At 42.6% G+C, this 24,971-nt stretch overlaps 1 protein-coding gene across 4 annotated transcripts in view; it reads right to left on the reverse strand.

The window, feature by feature from the left end:
* The window catches only part of lrp4 (low density lipoprotein receptor-related protein 4), a 112,405-nt gene that overhangs the window by 7,819 nt on the left and 79,615 nt on the right, over positions 1–24,971 (reverse strand). For 2 of the 4 annotated variants that reach the window (XM_039604092.1, XM_039604059.1), the window contains exons 4-29: positions 23,868–23,981; positions 23,643–23,759; positions 23,076–23,204; positions 18,576–18,695; positions 18,281–18,406; positions 17,448–17,573; positions 16,463–16,597; positions 15,337–15,462; positions 14,615–14,845; positions 12,525–12,681; positions 11,713–11,930; positions 6,787–6,963; positions 5,446–5,571; positions 4,611–4,819; positions 4,188–4,269; positions 3,963–4,068; positions 3,678–3,879; positions 3,281–3,470; positions 2,480–2,611; positions 2,064–2,204; positions 1,869–1,955; positions 1,613–1,784; positions 1,346–1,508; positions 956–1,181; positions 422–725; positions 65–283 (exon numbers count right to left, since the gene is read on the reverse strand). In XM_039604092.1, coding sequence (XP_039460026.1) covers positions 65–283; positions 422–725; positions 956–1,181; positions 1,346–1,508; positions 1,613–1,784; positions 1,869–1,955; positions 2,064–2,204; positions 2,480–2,611; positions 3,281–3,470; positions 3,678–3,879; positions 3,963–4,068; positions 4,188–4,269; positions 4,611–4,819; positions 5,446–5,571; positions 6,787–6,963; positions 11,713–11,930; positions 12,525–12,681; positions 14,615–14,845; positions 15,337–15,462; positions 16,463–16,597; positions 17,448–17,573; positions 18,281–18,406; positions 18,576–18,695; positions 23,076–23,204; positions 23,643–23,759; positions 23,868–23,981 — 4,135 coding nt within the window. Of the gene's footprint in view, positions 1–64; positions 284–421; positions 726–955; positions 1,182–1,345; positions 1,509–1,612; positions 1,785–1,868; positions 1,956–2,063; positions 2,205–2,479; positions 2,666–3,280; positions 3,471–3,677; positions 3,880–3,962; positions 4,069–4,187; positions 4,270–4,610; positions 4,820–5,445; positions 5,572–6,786; positions 6,964–11,712; positions 11,931–12,524; positions 12,682–14,614; positions 14,846–15,336; positions 15,463–16,462; positions 16,598–17,447; positions 17,574–18,280; positions 18,407–18,575; positions 18,696–23,075; positions 23,205–23,642; positions 23,760–23,867; positions 23,982–24,971 lie in introns of all 4 variants that reach the window. The other 2 variants (XM_039604015.1, XM_039603971.1) reach the window with 1 other exon arrangement.

Consider the following 24,971-nt stretch of genomic DNA (forward strand, 5'->3'; position numbering starts at 1 on the left):
AGCTACGGAGACCAAACATAACCTTTTGTTTGTCAGTGAAGCCCAGTGTACTCCTCTCTCTTACCCTTTGCTTGGAAACACTGCAATAGCTCGGGGTTCATCCAAGCTGTTGTTGACTAGGACTTTGCGGCTAGTTCCATCCAGGCGGGCCACCTCAATGGTGTTGCGCCCGGTGTCAGTCCAGTACATGTTTCTGGCAACCCAGTCAACAGCAAGCCCATCAGTAGTCTTCAGGCCCTGGCTGATCACCGTCTCCATGCCACTGCCGTCCAGGTTAGCGCGCCTGAAAAACAAGTTAATGTTGGACGTTGTATGTTAAGGGGCTACTTCAACTTTATTGTGCACAACCCTACCACAGTGGCAAACTTTATTCAAAATGTGTGCTTTACAAAATTAATATCTCAAAAATGAGCATTTGCACCTTATAACATCCAGGGTGACATCGGTGTAGTAAAGTTTCCCATCAACGCTGTCATAGTCTAACGAGATGACGTTGTGCAGCTCGAGCACCGGGACATGTACGTCTGTGTGGTCATTGGTGTCCAGAGAGATTCTGCGCACGCTCACGCGGTTGGAAAAGAGCAGGTATGTCTCCGGGGAATCGTCACATGACCTACCATCTCCCTTGAGCAGAATCCCAGTGGGACAGGCGCAGGAAGTACCGTTGGGACGAGGAAGGCACAGGTGAGTGCAACCTCCATTCCTTCTGCCACACTTATTAAAGCCTTAAAAGGACGCAGGGAAAAGGATTAATGCAAAGAGACAGGAGCACACTTAAAACAGGAAGACACACATGCACACTTTGTATGCTGACATTGTTCAATCACCACGTGAGCTGAGAAAAATACAAGTCAGAAGTCAAGTAATCTTTAAAGTAAAGATCTTTAATGTGACCGCCACTTGGTTCTAGTTTGATTGGGCAAAATTAAATCCACTTCCCGTCCTCCAGACTCACCGAGTGGCTTCTCCCTGTCTACAGCCTGGATGTCCATCAGGCCTGGGAGGTTGGCTCGCACTGTGATGGTGTTGGACCCAGAGTTCTTGTCGGCTCGCTGGATGCTTCGGCTCTGCCAGTCAGTCCAGTAGATGTGGGACCCCAGCAGGGTTAAACCGTACGGGTGTTGGACTGGAGTCACAAGGGTGCGGCGGTTCTGCCCATTGAGGTCAGACGCCTCGATACGCTGCAGAGGACCAGTACCACATGTGGGATCACCACCATGACTTCATAACATCTGACGCTTTCATGCTCAAAGCTTTTACATCTTAGAAAACAGCATTATTAGCTTTCAAATCTTTAACTGTGACTTGTATCCACTTTATTTTATTCTTGGAAGCATTTAATCACCTCAGTGTGTGCATCAGCCCACAGTAATTGAGAGCCAGCCATATCAATGGCCAGGCCATTAGGCCAGCCCAAGTTGTTACTGATGAGCACCACACGGTCTGACCCATCCATCGCTGAGCGCTCCAGCTTAGCATGCTCTCCCCAGTCTGTCCAGTACATATATCTGGAGGACGGGAAGATAAAGAGAACACAGAAGATGAAATAACATAGAACAACCAGAGACTTGCTTTAATTGACTATACAAGGGCGTCAAACTATCAGGCTCACCCCATCTCGTGGTAGAGGGCGATTGCTCGAGGGCTGTCAAGATTTTGCCAGACCAGAACCTTCCTCATGGAGCCGTCCAGGTTGGCTACCTCAATGCGGTTGGTTCCTGTGTCTGTCCAGTAGATCTTCCTGCCAACAGCATCCACTGCTAAACCATCAGTCGTCATCAGCCCTACAGTGAGACGGTGAGAGATGAAGTCATGACATTCTGACAACGTGGAGTCACAAGACTTTATACATGTAAGCCATCCTTCACCTGTAGATATGATGTCTTCGTGTGCTATCCCATTGATGCTGGCTCTGCTGATTTTCTTCAGCGTACTGTCAGACCAGTAGACTTTTCCTGCATGAGGTGCCACACATGCAAATACATACACACAGCTGAGGACTTTATTCCTACATCGGTTATATTTATGAAACAAACAAAAAAAAATTAAGAAGACATACAAACCTTCTTTGGGGTCAACACCAATGGCAATAGTATTTTTCATGGTGCTATTGATGGCCAAAACCACATCGGCATAGTAGGGGATGTCCAGAGAAACCATCCTGATGTCGGTCCTACGTGCAAATATCAGGAAGCTGCTCATGCCTGTACACAAAAGGATGACACATCACAGCGTCTTCCTGTCGCAACACAAAAAGCGTCTGACATACTTTCATCTTCTCGGTCCTTTAAAAATTGATTTTCTTTATCGGATTTTCCTTTGAGATGGACATGTTGTTTAAGGCGTTTGTTTCTGACAGAACACGTATTAAGATCTTAACACAGGCTTGTACGTGTTAAACTGTGAAGTGGCGTCCTTTTTTTTCTTTTTCTTTTTTTTACTAAATGTTACTGAGATGTACACAGAGTTTGTTTTATACCAGGTGTGCAGGTCTTTCCATCCGTCTGCAGGTTGATGCCAGTGGGGCAAGCACAGCTGGAGGCTTTGGGAGCAGGTGCCAGGAGACAGAGGTGGCTGCAGCCTCCATTATTCACCGCACACGGGTTATGCACTACAGGTGGAGAGGCAAGACTCGGGTCACTTCCTGTCCTACTTTCTAAGTCAGCTTGAAAGCAAAGAACAGGAGAGGTATGAAGAAAATTGAGAGGAAAAAAAGAAACCCCCAACAACATTGGGGAAACAAACAGCAAAAACCCTTCTAGCCACCCAACAGAGCCAAATACATCACCAAGATCAGACAGGCTTCACAGGCTCTGTTCTCTCAGCCAATGATCTGGGTTCAGTTTACCTGTAATTCCCCAGTGTCAGTAGATATATTGGATGTGAGCTCAGAGAAAAGCCAGCACACATCAGAGAGAAGAGCTTCCTTTGTGTAAGATACATATTTGTATTTGTATTTTTGCTGTGTACACACTGCAGCCTTTATACCTTCGCGCCTTTATAATGAAAAGATGATTTACACTTGAAAAACGTGATGTGGCTTTTGACATCTGACTGGCTCACCCTGCTTTGCACTTTGGCTGCTTTAGCTAACGCTAAAAGGACAAGGCTGACTCACAAGTCGGCACCCTCCAGTCCCATTTGACTTCCTACAAATTCCATCATATAGCTAGAGGTTTAACAGTATTCAACACTGTGGTTGTAAACATCTATTTAAAGCTGCAAGTCCAATTCTCCTTCACACACACAAAACTCTATGCTTCAGTGGATAGGCACACACCTGTCTCACGGTGTCGATGGAACATATGGATGTCCATTAGATTCTCTAGGTTTTCAGCCAGTGTGTGGCGCCCCAACCCAGTGAGCTTGTCAGCGCTTTGAATGCTCTTGGATTGCCAGTCTGTCCAGTACAGCTTGTCCTCATGTACAGTTAAGCCAAAGGGGTGAGGCAGCTGAGTCCCAATCAAAACCTGTGTGCAAAAACAACAGCAAAAGTCTGATAAGCTCTTTTTGAACATGTCTGAACAGGCATAATCCCAAACACACACACACACACACACACACACACACACACACACACACAAACAAGACAGTGTGAATGATAACAAAATAAATACTTGTCACTTCTTCATTTTCTTACTTCAAATGTTTTCTCAGAACAAAAACTAACACCTTACCTGTCTGTCAGAACCATCAAAGTTGCCATATTCAATAGTTTTCATGCCAGCATCGGCCCAGTACAGGCGTTTGGTCTCATAGTCAATGGCAAGCCCATTGGGCCACGTCAGATTGGATGAAATGATGACAATTCGGTTGGAGGCGTCCATTCCCGCACGCTCGATCTTTGGGTTGGCCCCCCAGTCAGTCCAGTACATGAAGCTGAGGAGAAAGAAGGAACAAGTTAGAACTGCATGTGTTGTCCAGCTTCACAAGCTGTTTCTGCTTAAATGTCATCATCTTACCCTCCGATCGGATCAACTACAATGTCCCGTGGTCGATCCAGGTTCTCCCATATCAGGACAGTCCGCATGCTCCCATTGGCATTAGAAACCTCGATACGATCAGTACCTGACACCCAAAAACACGAGCGGGTTAAATTGAGGAGCACTCCCTGCTGAGCCGGTCAATGAAGAAAATGGATATAAAATGATATTTTACGTCAGAATACATGAAATGAGACTGTTTACCAGCATCAGTCCAGTAGAGCTTGTTGGTCACCCAGTCAATTGCTAAACCTGCTGGGCTTTCCAGACTGGTTTCCACCACCATCTGTTTAAAACAAACAAACAAACAAAAAAGATCAGCTCAGATCCATGCTGACAGTTATTGTTTACTGCTTTGATGGCAATGTTTTCATGTCATTTTTATGCTATTCTGTAGTAAACCTGCAGCAGTGAGTTATGAATGTGCTGAAGGGTGCTACGTTCTCTTATACAAAGGACGACCAACTGTTGCTCTTTCACCTCAGCCCCAGTAGATGGCAGTAATGTATAAACCTAAATCTACTGACTTCTGCTGCCGTTCTCCTCTGCTCCTTTTTTAAGTATGGGACAGATGAGAAATGACGGGACTGCAGTGCTGAGTTCAGTCAACCTGCAGGTATCACTGACCTCCTGCTTGGTGCCATTCCACAGTGCTCTGTTGATGGAGTCGGTGGTGACGTCTGTCCAGTAGATGTAGCCGTCTTTGGAGTCCCAGTCCAGCGCCACGGCATTGCGCACGTCAGCCAGAGGAATGACATCATCGGACATGTCCTCGGTGTCGAAGCTGATTCGTCGGATGTCCGTCCTTCGGGCAAAAAGCAGGAACTTGTCAAGACCTGATTAAAGACCAAAGGTCTTCTGTCAGTCTTCTAGGTTTAACAGTGGGGTCAACATTAAGCACAGTAAAACAGCTCTACCACAAAGACATGTAACCACTGATTAATATCACAAATCACACCCTCTGCCTTAACATAATTAAACAGAATCATGAGGATACATTTTATTCAATTTCAAGCAGCATGACTTTACAGTGGGGGAAAAAAATGAAAACACTGCATTTTAGCTCAAATTTTCTTCAGCTGCTCAACCGTAACATGCACTTGAACTCACTTTAATGTTCCCTAAATGAGATCTCACTTTACATGCAGTAGGTGTCTTATAATTGTCTGCACAGGCATTTTTCATCTGAAATTTTGTTTCCTCTGACAGCCTACACCTTAATTACGGGGTTGATCAGATTAACCATGTGTTACAGGATTATTTTCTCTTCATTAGTGTGAACACATGGTTCATAAGTCAGAACAGAAGATAGAGCTTTTTTTTTTTTTTTTTAAATTTAAGATTCCAATTTATTGGCCATTAAAAATGACTTTGGTATGAATAGATGCCACTAAAAACTACATTAATAATATTAGCATATAATATTTCTGTACTTTCCACAACAAACAGTGGAGGAACTCACCAGTAGCACAGCTGTAACTGTCCACCTTCTTGAAGCCGGTGGGACAAGCACAGGTGTACGTCTTGTTGCTGGGGAGACACAGGTGGCTGCAGCCTCCATTGTTGGTGCCACAGCGGTTCCTGCCACCTAGAGAAGAGACAGGCAGACACAACTCAGTATATCACATTTAAAGTGGTTCAAAAAATAAAACCAACCAAAATAAATCCATTTTCTCCTCAAACCCAGAGCAATCAACAAATAATCACACTTCCAAAAATGTCTGCCTCCTCTGTCACTAAAAGGTCACAGCGTGTGGGCTCTGTTCACTTAGGTTCTGAGTCGGCTTTTCTTTTGTTCTGATTAGACATGAACTCCCATGACTTGACTAAATCTTGTCTAAAAGTGCCTGACCTCCCCCTGCCAACACGGAGGCAGCTCACAGTTCATGTTAGTGTCGGGGCTGTTGCAGTATTTTATCAGCACGTTAACAAAAACTTTCTCTTGGCCGGAAGTCAAGTTCAACACGGTTTGTTAGCAAAGAACACAAGTCTTTGCTATCATGCTGATGAAAAACACACATCAACTGGCCGGTTCACGGCAGGGTCTGACACTGGTGCAACAAATCAGTCTACGGTGGGGTTCGCCACTGTGTGAGGCAAATTTTTCATTTCTGCCTGCAATGATTTCCTCAGATAAGTCCCCCATTTCTGCCTTCAACTAGCTCATCTTCCCTCCTCTAATGCTGATATTGTGTTTGATGTTTTCCTGCTCACCATTTAGCACATCATCTACTGCTGCAAGCTGCAAACTTGGATACTTTAAAAGAGTCATTGCTCCCAGCCAGTCACTGGCAGATCTGAAATAATGGGAAGTAAACATATCCAAATATAATGAGATTAGACTAGACTCCTTCCTCAAGCTAAAGGTATGTACAATAGAGCTAGCACAGCTTCCTGTTGCTGCTGTGTGGTACTGTCCGATCCATGAACCCAAAACTGCATTAACAGTCTCAACTGAGAAAAACCTATACAGGTAAAATGCAACATAATCAATACAGACACCTTTCTTTTCTTTGTTTAGACAAGATCAATGCAATGTTTTCTGCTGTTTCACTGTGATGTTATTGATTGTTCTGATTCAAGCTGCTGCTTTGTGACCTTGCAGAAAGTTGCAAACAGCTGTCTGCTGAAAAACTAATAATTCAGAGAGAAAAATGTGAAAAATAGTCTATTTAGTTTGTGTATCTGCAACCCATCCCCAGACAAAAACCTTATTGACAACAAAAATGTCATTTTAAAGTTTTGCACATATGTAACAAACATCAGTCTGAGTATCCAGCTGTTGACCCAGCCCGATACTGACCTGCAGGCTGCCTTTGTGGGTGCAGTGTGTGGATGTCCATGGGAAAGTGCAGCTTGTTGCGGATTATCTCTTGGTTCTTTCCTGTGAATTTGTTAGCGCTGTTGATGCTTTTGGTGTGCCAGTCAGTCCAGTAGAGGCTGTCCTCAAACACAGTGATGGCAAATGGGTGGGGAAGGCCTAAAGAGAGACAAGCACAGAGCTTACCAAGGCGACACTCCAAAATGACACTTATGCAAACAAAAAAGGAGAAAAAAAGAACCCCCCTCCAAACACAGAAGTTGAGTTTGTCACATTTATAATAAGCAAAGTAATGATTCGATGAAGTTTCAGTCCTAACACAAAGAATGGAAAGAGCACATGCTACATTTGGCCTGTTCCACTAACCCTCCAAACATCCTTCCATTCAGAGCTGTGGGCTTGGCTGATGTCATATCATCCCCATTTTAGAACTGCTTTCAATTACACTGCCTCAAACCAGTCTGTAGTTGGTTAAGTTGTGGCAAGAGTGTCCAAAACCAGAGGCGCTTCGTAGGTTTTCCATACATAATGTGACTTTTCCATCCGGAAACTAAATGTAAGAGAACACCCTTAAACCGGATCAGACTGAGGCAGACTAGTTTTGCTCATGTGTCCACAGTAAAACTTTACTCACAGATTTTAAAGTGAAAATTGAACCAGGACAGTCATATGTGTGAGATTTCTGAAGGAGAGATCGATGCTTGCTCGATGCTGTTTAACATCTTCAACATTGTTTTTGTATTAACAGAAATACTCTGGCAATAAGACAAAAAGCTTAGCTTTCTTTTTAACTAACCACTCAGATTCACTGCTTAAATGGAAGATTTTCCCTGAACATAGGCGGCTGAATATTTAAAAATCAAAGTTCAAGCATAGCTGTTTGACGAGGCTTCATCACTTTGTTTGAGAAAAGCCTCTTCAAAGTTCTTCAAAGCAGAGAAAAGAACAAAGAGAAAATGCAAATGGGATAATCAGCGGTGTCATTTGTTGTTCCAGTCCTCGTTGATATTAATGTTTACATGTGAAGGCTCACTTCTTTTATTAAGATTGGAAAAATTCGCTCCAAGGCTTTAATTCTGTGGCTCTTTCTGTTCCTTACACGAATGGTTGATTTGTGATGTGGACTGTCACAGTCCACATCAGGGGAGCCCGTGCAGATATGTCTCCTGTGGGAACATCAGCCTAGGGTGACTCCTCCACACTTGTCCAAATCAATGTTCTTTTTCTTTCACCAGCCTTAATCTTCCTCCAGCGCAGAAGCCGCACAGCCCAGTCGGATGGGCACGCCGAACGGATGGAAAAAGTGATTTCTGCTGCCATACAGAGCCGCAGTGGTGTGGCAAGTGTGCTGGCGCACGGCTTTTAAAAACAGCGCTGCTCGTTTAATGACAGTGTTGTACGTCACAGCAGAAATGTCAAGCGGTAAACGTCTAAAACTGGAGGGAGATCACAGCAATAATAAGCCACAAGGATCAGAGTATCTGTGTTTTGTGTGAATGTTTGATGAAGTTTATTCAAGAAAACTGAACAAAAGAAATGAAAATAAAACAGCACCTCTACATTTGCCCTCGTCTCTTCTTTTCAAACAGGTCCAGGTGTGTGTGTGTGAAATGATAGTGGCTCAACGTGTGTGTTTTCTGATCTTATCTCAACATGAGGGAGACAATAGTACACCCAGTTCCCTCCTCTTAGTCACCAACATCTCAATGATGGTTTTGATACGATCATCTTATTCCTTGTCATCTCTGCAACCCAACCCAATCCTCCTGCTCCTTTTTTTGTTCTCCCCGGGACAGCTGCAGGAGCAGCTGCAGGAGGACAGGGCATCAAACATCCCACCAAGCCTTCACAGCTATGTCCTCTTTAACCTACACGTGGCACCTCATAGTCCTCTCGCAGCTTGCCTGAATCTGTCACACTTCCTGTTATAGGTCACCAGCAACACAGCAAGGCCTCTGGCTGGACAGAACGCTGCTCCATAGTGTGATGGGAAATTTCAGGGTTAGGTTTTTCCAAACAAACAAAAAAATCTACAGTGATATTAGGAATACCACTTTAATGCATTTTATCTGTAAAGCTGAACCATATTATAGCAGAATCTGGTTTGTCTTGCTGAAACAAGTAGGGCCATTGGTTAAAAAGACATCACTTGGACAGCAACATATATTGCCATGTGCACTAATGCATATCAACACAGATGGATTACACAGCAGTAGGGAATATATTTCATTACAGTAGATGTCTTTCTGAAAGTGCTGCAACTAAATTTAATGATATAATTCTTCCACTGTTATCTTCTTCAATACCATGTGTCAACACACTGTAGAGCAGCTACCTGAAGGCCGATTATCTTGTTGTGTTATATCACAACTGTGTATGACTCTGGATACTGTGCCTCCTCTGAGAAAGAAAGCTTCAAATCAGAAGTGCTCGACTTCCTGAGACTGGTTCTGCACGAGTTTTCTTCCTGACCGTTCCTTCCCATTGTCCCTGAGTGCTTGCTCATAGGTAACTGTTAGGATTTTCTCTGCATTACAGTTGGGTCTTTACCTTACAATTTAAAGCACGCTGAAGTGACTGTAGTTGTCATATAGTGTTACATATATATTAAATTTAATTCATACCTGTGAACTAAAGTGCTGTCCACAGGCGACATTATTTCATAGTTTCATTTAAGTCTACCTACATGTACCCGATTGGGTATATTAAATGTCCAGTGTTCTGCCATGCAGCAGGCAACTCATTGTGCATTTGTCGAGTCCAGACAAAAAATATAGACACCCCCCCACCAGCACACAAGTATGCAATACCCTATCTCTTCCTGATCCCTACCTCGTGGTGTACAGGTGTGCAGACAGGATAGTGGTGATATCCGTGACACCCGCCTGTGCTCCAGTTACAGAGGAGCTGGCAGAAATCCAGATAGCGTGCACACACACACACACACACACACACACACACACACACACACACACACACACACACACACACACACACACACACACACACACACACACACACACACAGAACTATAGGTTCAGAGAGATAAATGCTTGTTAACATTCCTTGACGTAGTGGCTCAGAATGTAACCATGCACACACACACACAAATGTCCTATTTTGTCCTGTGTGTTGTCTGAGCAAACAGAGGCTGTGGAGGAAGGACAGGGCCAATTACAGCCTTTCATCCTGAGAGCACACATCATTAAGGAGAGCTCAAAGGGCTGATGGTGTGCACACACACACACACACACACACACACACACACACACATCAAACAGTCCCCCTGCTCCTCTCTCTCTCCCTTTTCAAACCCTCTTCTTCATCATCACTGATGTGCTTCCACACACTTTTTAGTTCATCAGGGGAAAAAAATCCCCAAATTGAAAGTGACTGTCAGCTGAGACCTGCACTCATCCTGATTCAACTTGTGTTGTGTAATCGCTGCCCCTAACCCTTTATATTAAAAAACAGCACATTTTGAATCTCATATCCTTTAAAACTGTGACTGTCCAAATGCTTGCGGAGTCCCACCCATAAATCTAACAATTTCTTGTTTTTTTTCCACCAAGCTTTACTGAAATCTGCAAGCATATATATTAGCTTGAATGAAAGGATCATTTTGCAAATACAAAAAAGAACATGGAAGTCAAAATAACTGACAGCTCTCATCCTGCCTTAAAGTGTTTCTGTCACCCTTTATTTACCGACCCCCACCAAAACCTGATATGGTACCAGTGCTTTCATTTGCCACTCCTGGCACAAGCTTAACATCAAACCACAAACCTGCAGTGTACCAGGGTATTGGCTCATCGTTTGCTGACATAAAAATTACAAATGTAGCAAGAAAACAACAGAAACCATCATCTAGAACCTGAGAAAACAAACACGAGGTCTTAGAAGTTGGTGTGTGTGTGTGTGTGTGTGTGTGTGTGTGTGTGAGAGGGAGAGAGAGAGAGAGAGAGAGAGAGAGAGTCCCCTGACTCCCTAGATTGCAAGAGCTCCACACTTTTAGTGTGCATATGCACTTCTCAGTTGGAACCAACAACGTAAACAGAGCCACACATTTGGCTTTACGTCGTCATTTATAGATTGTGTGTGTGTGTGTGTGTGTGTGTGTGTGTGTGTGTGTGTGTGTGTGTATACACTTCAGCAGTAACCACATGTGCTCTTTAATGGAAATATGTTTTTGATTAACGCCACATGGCATAATGGAGTAATGAGGCGTCAGCGTGCTACATCCGACATCCATCCCTTTGTTTACCGCATGCGTGTTTCTTAGCGTGAGTGTGATAATTAATGAAAATTGAGAATGAGAGCCTGAACTCCAGCCAGACCTCTGCGCACCACATACAGCATGTCTTCTGTTTCTCCAGCCTCTCTCAGAGCTTTTAATAAAAAAAAAAAAAAAAAGGAATCCTTCAACAGCTTGTGAGGTTTTACTGTAGGTCACATGAATTATGAGCAGTATGTGAGTCATTCCAGTTTAAAGAACTCCTTTAAAGACTTGTGCATTATCGATCCTATTCACTATGGTGGCGATCAACCAAGGCAAAAATGAAAACTTCTTGAATCTGTTGAAGCCTGAATCTACTGTTGAGCTTCTGGTCCAAACATAATTTGTGTTTTTTCACTTCACACGTACTTACACTTGGCAGTTATGTTGTCTTAACTGCTGAAATTAGTCACTCGAAAGTGCTTAATTGTAAACGTTGCTATCCTTAAACCTGATCACTTACAGAGGAAGAAGAAACAGCCACAGCAGGAATAAACAGATAAGGAGCTGAAAGCAAGGCTGCTCAAGAGGTCCATCATTTTTGGGTAAAGTTTTTGACTTTGCAGCCCCACTCTTTAGGCAACTAAGCTAGCTCCAGCAAACGTGTGTAACAGTCAAGACTAGGAGTGTACCTTGGCTGATGACGGCCTTGCGGTTGCGTCCGTCCAGGTCAGCTCTCTCAATGACATGGTGCTTGGCATCCACCCAGTACATGCGGCGGCCAGCGTAGTCTATGGTGAGGCCGTTGGGCCAGAACAGGTGTGTGTCTGCTATGACACGACGGTTTGAGCCATCCATGTTGGAGTACTCGATGCGAGGTGTGTTACCCCAGTCGGTCCAGTAGATCTTACTGAAAAGATAAATGGGGCAATCACGCTCAGTTTGTTTGTTTACAGCGGCAGACTAGATGGGTGAAAATTAGTTGATAGTCATGGTGTCCATTAAAGACAAGAGGCAAGCAGACTGCTGTCAGGATTCTAGACACAACAGATGCCTGATTTAACAAGAAAAGTCTCGTCTGTCCTCATCATTCATGTCCTCCCCATCAGCATTCATCTGTTCTGTCCGGCCTCAGAGGGAGGATACACTCTTTTTTAAAATATAATTTTCAATTATCCCATGCAAATGAGCAACCTAATAAGCTGAATGAGTTTTCTAGCTTTAAATTTCTCTGGGGGTTCATCCAAAACTCTCTCTTGCCACTGCAGCTTATGAAAGCTAGGAAGAAAACACACTTAGCTGCTGCCCCTTTTATGAAAGACTTGTTCCACACAGATGCTTGCCTGTGGGTATGGCTGTGCTGCCAAACGTTAATCCCTGCTCTGCTGCTACACTACAACTGGGACACATCCAGAGGGGATATGTATATATGAGTGTGTGTACATTTGGAGCCATCTGTGGTGAATTATAGACTGCATGTGCGTGTGTGTGTTTGGGCTCGTACCCCTCTATGGGGTGCAGTGCAATGGCTCTGGGCTTCTCCATGTTCTGCCAGATCAGTACTTTGCGGTGTGTCCCATCCAGGTTTGCAACCTCAATACGGGACGTCCCAGAGTCTGTCCAGTATAACTTGTCATGGATCCAGTCTATGGCCAGTCCACCTTTAAAAGGAGAGAACAACATTCTGAGTTTGGTTTAAGTATGAACCAATTTTTTTTTTTTACTAATGTTACAAGTAGAATACAACACAAGCAATACATATTCTTTTTCAATTTGCTTTGTCTGATAATTATTTGTGTAGCTGTTAGTTCTTATTTTTGAAAGTGTTCTGCTGATAGAACATCCATCATCTTGCTAGTAATAGCTAATCTAATAAACCTTCATCACCTATTATAATGCCTCTTTTTTTAAATCTAAAAAAAAAAAAAAACCTCCGGTGAACAAAGTCAAAGTTGTGGATTTACTGGGATCAAGGTGCAGAACTATTTCTTGATGAGTGGGTTGAAGGACCTGTGGTGGACTGAAGCCAAATGGTGTGAAAAATAATTTGCATATCATACCGGTCGCGGCAGATGGACGGCCCTCCCTGAGCCTGGTCCTGCCGGAGGTTCCTTCCTGTTAAAAGGGAGTTTTTCCTTCCCAATGTCACCAAAGTGCTTACTCATAGGGGGCCATATGATTGTTGTTTTTTTCTCTTTATGTATTACTCTAGGGTCTACCTTACACCTTGAACACCTTGAGGCAAGTGTTGTTGTGATTAGGCGCTGTATAAATAAAACTGAATTTAATTGAATTGCTGTGTAAATAAACTGAATTCATAGTAATTAAAAACTAATAGAGATGGGGACTTTTTAAGCCAATTAAACAAAACTATTAGGCCAATTACTCCTTTCCATGTTTTTTTTATTTTCCTTTCTCTAAAACTGACTCAAACAACCTGTATAGACATCATCTGCCTCTCAGGTGCAAACGCTTTAGCTAGCAAGACATTGTGGTGTCACTAGTGTAGCTTTAAAACCAGCTAAATCAATGTTATGATGTAGCAAAAAAAAAAAATAAAAAAAAAAAATAAGAAAGGATGTAGCAGCAGATTTGCCTTTGTAGCCTGACTGTAATCACAGCTAACCTCTGGTACAGCAAGAATCACGATACTACTGTATCAGTAGAAAGAATAAATCATAATTATGAAATAAAAACTGCATAACTGATACTACTAGGACAAATTAAATATATAAGATACAGTGTGTTAGCTGGTCAGCTGTAAGCCTGTCAGGCTAGCTTTTGCTCTCTGTTTTAAGCGATTATGGTAAGCTAAGCTAAATGAAATATGACTCTAGCTGCATGCAGAACACATGTGTGCTAGATCAGCAGTCCCCAACCCCCGGGCCTCGGACTGGTACCGGTCCGTGAGTCGCTTGGTACCGGGCCACGAGAGTTGAGGCTCAGGTGTGAAATGTATGGTTTTCAGGGTTTTTATCGGTTTTCAGCGTTATTTTGTTATCGTTTTTATCGTTAACTCGGTTTTCTTGGGTCTTTTCACGTGTGTTATGAATAAATCTTCTTTTTTTCGGTACCGGTACTAGTTTTATTTTGTTGTATTTATCCGCGACACCTTAAAGGCCGGTCCGTGAAAATATTGTCGGGCATAAACCGGTCCGTGGCGCAAAAAAGGTTGGGGACCGCTGTGCTAGATGATGATCCTTTTAACTTTAAAGAAAGCAAACAATATTTTTTTTTAGAATATTTAGTGGTGAAAGAGTTTAAATAGGACAGAATAAGACAAAATGTAATGAAGACAAATATGTATAAAAACTCAGATTGAAATATACAAAGAAAAGGAGGGTCAGGGTTAGAAATAAAAGGAACCAGAGAGAAACTATAAATTAAAAAGACAAGAACAAAGCACCAAGACTTTCAAGTTTCACCAGTATTGATGTTATGTTGCTAACTCATTTATGAATAAGGTGATGGATGAAGTGGAGTAGGGCAGAGTATAGTTGGACAGAAAGCAGCAGAGTCCAATAAATTGGAAACATGATAAATGAGTCTGTTGTCCTGCATCTGAACCTGCATCCCATTAGCTGTTGTACCCACCTGGGCTCTCCAGACCGGTGGAGACGACCTCCTCCACATTGGAGCCATTGAGGTTAGCTTTCATGATGCGGTCCAGAGTCACATCTGACCAGAAGACTAGTTCACGACTGTGATGGAAGTCCAGAGCGATGGCGTTTTCCAGGTTGTTGAGCAGCAAGGTGTACTCGGAGCGATGTGGCAGAACCTGACGGATATCGATGCGGTTTGCAAACAGCAGCACTGGCTCGGGACCTAAAGGGAGGAAGAAAGAGGGACGTGAATGGAGTTGACGTGAGTTAAAGTGAAAAGGAGAAGCAAAGGTTAGCAGGTTAAAGCAGGTTAAAATTGCCAAGTAACTACACACAAGAGAGATAAAGAAAATTCAGTTAGGACAAAAGGTCACTTTAAATGAGACAAAGCATTAATCTCACTGGATGTAAAGGTCTGGGTAGCAGCAGCTGTGTGACAGACATGTCTGACCTGCATTTAACTCTGGACTGCAGCAGATTGATGTGCTGCTGCACCAGGCCTGCACTCTACCTCTGCTGCATATCTAAATCGAGTCCAGACCCTCCGAATGAGGTGACCTCAATGCAAGTCCAAGACCCGGCAACAGAGCAGTGGATATAGTTACTGCTGAAACACGTACAAACACTATGCAACTGTACTTTTATTGGAAGTCAAACCACAACAGCTCTCTGCGGTCATATGTCAGGGATGAAACACAGTTCAGTCATTCGTACCCAAAGCTTTGCAGCTGCGCTTGTCAGGTCGGAGCTCGTAGCCCTGAACGCACCAGCACTGGAAGCCCCCCTCTGTGTTGGTACAGCCCTGACTGCAGTAGCCTTCTTCAGCACACTCATCCACATCTGGAACAGACCACAGAGGCAGAAGAAGGGAGGGGAGGGACATATAGATGTTGGTGTCTATCTCCCACAGTATTAACAATGACACACATTGTGCAGAAAGGGAAAATTCATTGATGCTTTTGGAGCATATGTACATCATTTTCGTTTTCAAGCCTTTATCTAAATCAGTTTCACAACATGCATGCACACAAACTGTTGGAAGCTGGAAAAAATACATCACGTAGATTTGAATGTATCTCCATGATTTGGAAGTTCTGGCAAATAAAATGTTTAGCTAGTGGCAGAAATCCAAGATTAGAAGAAGACCAAACAGCCATCAATAACTTTTCAGCCCAAAGAGAAAATTCTTGTGAAATTCCAGCAAAATTTCTTCATACTTTTGGAAAACAACCCTGCTAACAAATGGCAAAACTGACTGACTGGACTAATGAACTTCAATCCCTGGCTGTATTTAATAAGTTAAAGGCAGGGCAAGTAGAGCAAAGTTGTAGTTTTTATAGGTTTGCTTAATTCACTCAGTCAGGATCTGTATTCTACTTTCAGTTTTGGGTTGGTTGCTTATTTGTTGATTCGTTTTCCCCAGACACCTCTAATTCATCTGATAGCTTGGAGTCTCTCTGTACAATTTAATCATCTATTCTTGGCAAAAGAAAAGGCTTAACTTAACCAAATTATATGACTGGTTTAGTTCCTAATGTGTAAATTATATTACCAATTTCCAAAAGACCATCTTCAGGCTATAAAAGAAGTGCATGTTAAATGTGTGGAGTGAGGGAGTAGCGTTGTAGCAAACTGAGAACAATTCTTAAAGCACTGTCACATGTAGGAAGTCAGTGAAACTATCAGATGTTTAACACAAAGTAGCAACTGGCCAATTGTCAAACTCTGCAGAGGTCGTGAATATTAACACTCGCTACAGCCTGCTCACTCACTTTCACTTTGCTGTCTCTCTCTCCAACACACACACACACACGCAAGCAAGCAAGCAAGCCAGTGTTACCCTGGCAGGTTTTGCCGTCGTCCATCAGTCGGTATCCAGTGTGACAGGTGCACTGGACCAGTCCTCTCACCATCTGACACTTCTGGGAGCAGCCTCCGTTATTCTGGTTACAGTTGCCCTCGTTGGAGCGTGGCCCTGCGCACAACACAGAAACATTACAGGAACATAAACACAGCATCCTAGCTCAGTATAAATACAGCCGCACACTATAAAAAGTGTCTGACTCATCTACTGTTGGGCCTTAAAATATTTTAGACACACAAGCAGTTAGGCCCATGGATGGTGATGGCAATCAGGCTGGGCCAGGTTAAAATGTCAACATATACAGTATAAACTGCTGTTAAAATTTATGTGAGCATTTATTATACACCCTCAGCTGTTCCAATGGATTCTGTTGACAGCGTCACCTCACTGAGTCAGCATTAGGACTACATTTTACCTTGATGAAACCTGGAGCTTATAAAATCTTTTTCTAAGGGTCCAATTAAGACAACATAAGACAATGTAACAGCGATAATCTCTTCAGAGGAAGTGGGTACTTTATATTCAGTGTATTTTAAGGGAAAAAAAGGTTTTAAAATTGAGGAACTAAAGCCTACTAGAGGGCCTACATATCAGCCGATATCAGTCATTTGTCAATATATCGGTATTTGTATTTATAATGGCAGACCAATAAATGTAAAAAGTAAAGAGAAGACACAGAAACATCCTTCAAACATGTTATCAGTTTTCAATAATTTATTGTGACAATAAAGTAAGATCATTTCTACAATTTAATATTATCTTAGTAAGGACTCATAAATAACTTCACATAACAAATGTTAGGCAAATCTGTTTATCATTCTTGTGTCTAAAGAAAAAAAATATCGACTGATGCACTGGATACCAAATGCCGTCATCGCTATCTGCCTTTAAACTCTCTACAAACTATTATGTAATCGTCATATTGGTGTCCAGATGCCGATGTCACCATTCTTACACTTACGGCAGTCATGGTGTGGGTGTTCATCAGTCCCATCACCGCAATCGTTGACCTCATTGCAAACCTTCCTCAGGCCTATACAACGCCCATTCCCACACTGGAACTGATCAGGAGCACATGGAGGACTGTCTGTGAGGAGATACAACACAGATCTGATAAGTGAAACACTTTTCTACGCCATATTTGTCCAAGTAGTTCTCCCTTAAATATCTAAATAGTATGTGCTTTGGTTGTGACAGTCAGTTTCCTGGCATGTCTTTAATTCCCTGTTGTGGTTCAAATCCCATGTATGTACGTATTTAATGTTGTGTGTGCGTGTGTGTGTACCCTATGTAACATGCAAGCGTGAACAACAGGTGACTGACTGTGCATGGATTTTGATGCACATAAGCAGGTTTAAAAATGACACAATGGATTTGAATAGATCATTAAATATGAATAAAATGGTGTGATGAGCAATGATATAAACATTTCAGGTGTTCACAGGTTTCCGGCAAAGCTGAACTTCTTTATCGCCACGCTTCCTTTTATTGGTGGATAGTATCCAAAAACAGAATAAAAAGTTTCCATCGAGCTTTTTTCCCCCGCTGCCTGTTCACTGTTATTTTAATCACAATACACAGGCCTGTTTCTGCGGTTCGTCTTTCCACAGCACAGTGAAGGAACAGACCAAAAAAGAAAAAAAATCTGAACTTTTTTCCTTTTTTTGAAATGCAACTGTGTTTCCCAACAGAGAAGTTTCTCAGCAGAGGGCTGTTCGGAGCTGTTGTCATGGTTACTGTTGAAGCTTGTACTATTTTTAGTGCCTGAAAACAAGATAACAACCAGAGCCTTACCAGTTTTCTCACAGCCCTCTTCATCGCTGCGATCCGAGCAGTCGTCCTCGCCATCGCATCTCCATGACAACCGGACACAGCGTCCAGTTCCGCAGCGGAACTGGTCGGCCGTGCACATGGACGTGGCTGCAGGAGACGCACATAAACATACATTTTACTCTTACAGTTTTAGATCAGTCATTAGGACTTTAGTCATTATGGGTGAATGCTTTTTGTAAATAATGATGGAAAAAGAAGAAATTATTTATTTTTCACACACTGATTTGTTCATTAATTCTGGACACAGGCTACTCACTGCAGTTCTTCTCATCTGAACGGTCATCACAGTCGTGCTCGCCATCGCACCTCCATGCAGCATTGATGCACATCCCGCTGCTGCACATGAATTCCACTGATCTGCATGGCTGATGGGAAGCTAAATAGACACACACATATATATATGTATATATATATACATGTATAACTGATTAGTCTTTTTAACCTGGAGTTATATATAAATCTAAAAAAATATATAAAAATATACACAAACTGTGCAGGTTACAGGTCCACTTCCTTGCTATAGCAAGCATGAAAAGGAAGCTCGTTTTTTTAATGGTATGAGAGTCTTTGAACACCTCTGTATTATAACCACTGGTAAGTCCAGCTGTTTAATTTTCTATTGAATAATCACCTTTTTGAGTCATGCCTTTTGTGTGAGACTTACATGTTTTAAGTTGATGAGGGCCAATAAACATGTAAGATGCTGTCTCAACATGTGGGATAAACTTCTAAAAATCCTGCGCAGTGACGACACAAAGTGTGACTAGCGACACCGGATAGGTCACCTTAGCTATCAGCAGAGTTCTTTTTTTGCGTATTTGTACTTTACTTGCACGCCACAAATGCTCAGTAGCGCCTCAAGGTGGTGCTTTCTTCATTCCTGCTGTGTTCAGCTACAGAGTCATACAAAGACACTGATGGAATTTTGTTCTGCCACAAATGCAGTGCCACACAGACCTGACATTGTACAAGTGCTGTCAAGTATTGCATAACAAAGCACCAGTTCACTGTCAGAGCCCCTTTTCTGGCTAAAGTAGCCCTCTTATTGTTAAATAAGAGGGCTACAAATAATGACATATACTAACAAGCATTGTGGTGTGTTCAGGTTGACCACATTTCGATCCTATTACCTTTTAGTCTATTCAGATCAGGTCTCTTTTGGTACCCTTTTGTTTATTTATACTTAAGTCATCTACAAGTTTGCACCATGTCTGATCCCACTTATGAACCTATGAAGAGTGAAAGTTTTGTCGCACGATCACAGAATAAACATTTTTACTCTGAGCGCATTCCACATACCTAAACATACATTACTTTTGCCACATATAGTAATTAGATCTGCTTACTTAAGCTGCTGCATGATCATCTCTAAGCGGAGATCATAAATGTCCCACCTTTAAATCACCCACCATCATCTCTACATGTGATCAGATCAAAGTGAAGCTCAAACTGGCAGCAGATGACGACGGAGGTGGATGAGAAGATTAAAGCTGAATCAGACATAAGCATCTTAAACCCTTCATCCGTGTGTGAGCGTGTGTGTATTTCTTCGACACGTTTCCTCATGACAGGACGAGTCGGCTCACATCGAAGCTACAGCAGGCACGAGATGAGGGAGGAAGCGAGAGTACGTGAGGAAAGACAGTTTCTAGCAACGCTGTGCAGGCCTGTCAGCTGGGCAAGAAACGATCAAAACAGCAGGTGGCTTTCCCACAAGAGAGAAGCAGAGAGAGAGAGAGACTTATTGGTCAAGGGAATTAGCATGGGACACCAACTAACACACCGACACCCGTGCACACACCCAAATGATTCATCCCCCCTTTTCTTGTCTATCTCTTATTCTCTCCCTCACGCGCACACAAAAACAGCAACTGAGCTCTTTCATCTGCTCAGCCACGCAGCCCAAAGCGGCATCAGTGGTAACGAGGCTTGCAAGTGTGAGTTCTTTTGGGTGTGTGTGTGTGTGTGTGTGTGTGTGTGTGTGTGTGTTCACATAAGGGGGAGAGAGTGAGCAAGAGAGAGTGTCGACTTCTCTAACAAAGCGCCCTTCATGTGTCTGGAGAGTCCGTGCCAAGGAATGCTGTCTGAGGATGGGCTGTCTTATGCCTCTCAGGAATGCCTTCTCTGTCTAAGTGTGTGTGTGTGTGTGTGTGTGTGTGTGTGTGTGTGTGTGTGTGTGTGTGTGTGTGTGTGTGTGTTTGTGTACAAACTACAGCATGAAACAGAATTTACTAAGACTTAAATGACTAAAAAGAAAAAAAGAACGCTCTCGCCCTGAACCATTCTGAGTCAGAAATAAATAAATATAACAGGAAGAATAACAGGCAGTGTGAGAGTGAAGGACAGCCACAGGGGACATGCAATCATCAGCGAGGACCTGAAACAAACCTTGAACAACACTTTGTTCATTTAGATCTGTTATGTGCCTCTGTATTTCCTACACACAGTTATCTCAAGTATTTCTTAAGGTCTTTCTGCTGCCCCTTTTGTGCTTTTCCCCCCCCTTTCAAATACGCTTTGATGCCAGCTCAACTTTCGAAAAAAGTTCAACACTTCAAAAGTGAGGCAGCAATTAAAAAACCTGGATGTGGGAGGAGATGAGAGGAAAAAACAGAGAGCTGCTCAGTTGAATAATTTGACCTTACAGATGATCAAACGATGTTACAAAACTTTGAAGCCGTGCTTATTGCGCTGCAGATAAACACATCAAAGTGGGGGGAAACCACTGGGCTCGAGCACATGTGTCTGTGAAAGAGATGGATGTGGTGGGCAGTTAAAAGATGATGAGCAATTGAACGTGAGAAATCGGAGACAAGGAAACAGGGAGGGGAGAAGCCGAGAGATTAGTCAGCAGCAGGCAGCGTCTCTGGAGCGAGGAGAACGAAACATGATAGTCTATGTCAGGACTGTGGCTCTGTGTGTGTGTGTGTGTGTGTGTGTGTGTGTGTGTGTGTGTGTGTGTGTGTGTGTGTGTGTGTGTGTGAGAGAGATACAGTGACAGCACAGATCTAACAGAGTGCTTTCCAGTTATGACACAGGCTGTCGAGCAACAGCTGTTCCTGAGCTCAACCTGCCATCAACAGAACGTCGGGACGTGAAATCAGCACTCAGTGTTTTACAACGAAGCTAAATTTTCGTGCAGCTACCAGAGGGCCTCTCTTACAACATATAAACACTATTATCAATGAATCAGCTTTCAAGATTACAGACAGTGAATCAGCAATTGACATTTTTTACTAGAGTAACATTTTTTTTTTTTCTTCTGTAGAGTCACTTTGCATCAAATCCAATGGTAAAATACCCACCTTATCAACCTGTTTTGGCAACTATAGCAAAAATGACTCTTTAACTAATAACTCTTTAGTGTTTCTGGGGACACAATAACATCATGGAAGTGACAAGCTAACAGTAAATGGCTGAAAGAAAATGTGTATCTACAGTACTATATGACTCATTTGATTAAAACATACATTTGATAGCCCTGCACTTCTTTTAAGCGTCTCAGTGCAATCCTTTACATGCTTTGGTTTCTGTCACTTCTGCAGATGGTCCGTCACATTCATGTGTCCCCACAAACACTTCAATTTTGTTTTGTGATTTTTTTCCCTCTTTTTTTATATTTGTTGGTCTTTTCTTAAGTTGTGGCCCATGTGACCTCTCAGGGCCACCATATATTTGGCTGCTTTGAGCAACAGGTGCGGGTAGAGCAGTGGTAGCTGCTGGCGGTGTGAAAGGCATCACCTTGACCAATTTGAGTTAAATGGACTGGAAATTTATGGCTGTTTGTGGTTTCAGTGCCTTCTGGGACAACTTCAGTGCAATTACACAAGATGGCAATAAGATGGCTTGCTGGGCAGTTAATTGTACAAACAGCCCAAGTCAAAGCGGTGTGTTATTACTTAACAGACAGAAATCTTTGTAGATGCTGCTAATCAAGCTTAGCACTCTGCTATATATAAAAGATAGCAGTATGCTATCTTTTATAAATAGCCTATCCTGGTATATTCTCACTTATAAATGGGAAATCATTTGATTCTTAGACAGCCATCATTTTCTGTTATTAGTATTAATGGACAAAAATAAATAATACTCAAGTCAAATTATCAAAATAACCAGTAGTTGAAGCAACATCAGTTACATGCTGCATCTCTTTTACAGATGTTTTACTGCACCATGCTTTAATTGTCAGCATTCAGTATCTGAGCCCAGTTTGGAACAGACTCGGTCGGTGTAACCACTAAAAATGATGGATGTTAAACTTCCTGTTCAGATGAGCCTTTAATGTACTTTTAAACTCCAGCTGAACTAGTGCAGGAAGCTGTAAGACATGAATCTGAGTTGCACTGAGAGGAAAAGCAGAGAATAAAAGGAAGGAGAGGCAAGAGAGAAAACGAAAACGTAACTCTCATCTAACGTAACAGAGCTAATCTCCCAAAGGAGCTTTGTCTTCATCCACCACACACAACACAGTCTAGTGAAAGCCATGATCACTGGCAGGGATCCTAAGGAATATGTGTGTTTATCTGTGCCTGTGTGTGTAATCAGATGACAGCAGTTCTTTACACCAGCCGAGAGGCTCGATTGGTCTGGATCACTTAGCTATACACTGAGTGCGTTTCCTGTCAAATCTTTACTTCTGCCCAAAACTTGCATTGGTGTCTAAGAAGTACACTTTTTTCCCCCTGGAGGTTTGAGACTAGACCCTGACGTCTACAATGCTGCAGGTGTGTTTCTAGCTATGCGACGGGGAACTCACAGCAGTCCGATTCATCCGACCAGTCTCCGCAGTCATCGTCTCCGTCGCAGTGGTAGATGTCCAGGATACAGCGGCCATATGCGCACTGGAACTCCTCCACGCTGCAGGTGGCTGTCATCACATCTGAAGCTGCACAGACACGCAGACATGTTAAACAGATGCTGGAAAACATGGTGCAGCAGTTGGCTGTCGGAGGCTCTTTGAAGTTTTGATGCTACTTTGCTGAGTCTGTCAGAAACTATACATGAAATGAAGCAGAAGCTCAGCTCTACATTGAGACAGTGAACACATTTACATGGTCTGCAGTAAACCTGTTACTGTGAGATCTTGGTTTACATACAGCTCACTGGTAAGCATATTTGCCCCTTTCTGAGGCCACAATTTTGACCTTACATGCTGCAGTGTACCATCACTCTGACCTGACTTGAATTATCGTGGAGGATGCCCTACAACCATAAGCTGGCCTGTCAATGTGTCTACAAAACAAAGTACTGTACTCAAAGTCTAATGGCCAAGCTTTACTGTCTATATTTTAAAAAGCTTGTGCATACTCTCTCAGTAACTTACGGCAATTTTCCTCATCTGATCCATCTTTACAGTCCGTGTCTCCATCACAGTACCAGTGCTCAGCAATGCAACTCCCGTCCGTGCAGCGGAACTCCTTGTCTGAGCATTTACGCATGTCTGCCATGGAAAGAACACACAGACTCATATACTACTACAAATACTGTCTGAATGAATAAAGGCCTTGCATGCTCAGGCTTAGGTGAGCCTCTTCGTGTGTGTACCCACCACACTGTTCATCACTGTTGTCCCCACAGTCGTTGTCGCCATCACAGTGCCAGAGGCTACGAATACAATAGCCGTTTTGGCAGTGAAACTCGTCCTCCTCACACTCCCTGGGAGCTATGCAGGCAGAAAAAAGTGACAGATTTCAGAACACCATATAACACAGACACAATGAAAAGACACTAAAGCTACCTCGAAATCTGGGCAACTCTAATTCTTTAAGTCAAACTAAGAGCGAAAAGCTGTGCAGAAAAAAAAATGCCCTCCATAAACAGGCGGATCTTTCAGAACACTGCAGGTCTGTGACTGCGAAGCTTTCAGGCTGAATGTTTTGTTGCTCAATATGAAAATCGCTAATTTACAGCCACTGCAACACAGTGAGCGATAAGGTTGTATAAAGTGGTCTGTGTTACAGCTATAATAAATTTCCTTTTACAAAGCACATTTTCAACACCTCACAAAAGGCACAAAATGAAACCTTAAAAATAAAAAACCCCAAAACTGGCTCTAGCTGAATAAATGATGGTTAAAGTGGATGTTAATAGAGATGAGCTTTCATGGAAGAAAAAAGTCAAATGTTTGATTTATTACTCAAACCGCATAAAATCCTTAAAATGATCGTTGCATTTCAACCTAAAAATACCAAGCTAACAAAAAGGCTACTTTCTTATTTGTTAGGAAACATTCAGAGAGGCCGTGAAGCTGCAACTGAAGAACTATTTTTTTTGTCTAAAAATCCAGGACTGAATGTGTTATGTCAAGCAGGAACCGGAAAAAGAAGCCAGCATGAAGGTGCCAAAAGCTGCCGTTTCTCAACCGGCTACTTGGGACGGGCTCCAAAAACAAGACGGCCCCCAAACACTCCCGTCCAACTTTACAGAACTAAAACATGTTTACAGCCTGGTACTAAAAAATAGTTTTGATAATCTGGCTTGTGCTGTATTACAGAGCATCAAAAAAGTTTGTGTATCAGTTTTGGGGAGTCAAGTTTTGGTATTTTATAGTCTGTCACTAATAAAATTTAAAGTCTGTTTGTCTGTGTGTTAGAACTGAACACTTTACTAATTTTCCCCACTTTTATCTGACTTAGATGCAGATTCTGAGGCA

The sequence above is a fragment of the Oreochromis aureus genome, linkage group 1 (assembly GCF_013358895.1).
Source record: "Oreochromis aureus strain Israel breed Guangdong linkage group 1, ZZ_aureus, whole genome shotgun sequence".
NCBI classification, from domain to species: Eukaryota; Metazoa; Chordata; class Actinopteri; order Cichliformes; family Cichlidae; genus Oreochromis; species Oreochromis aureus.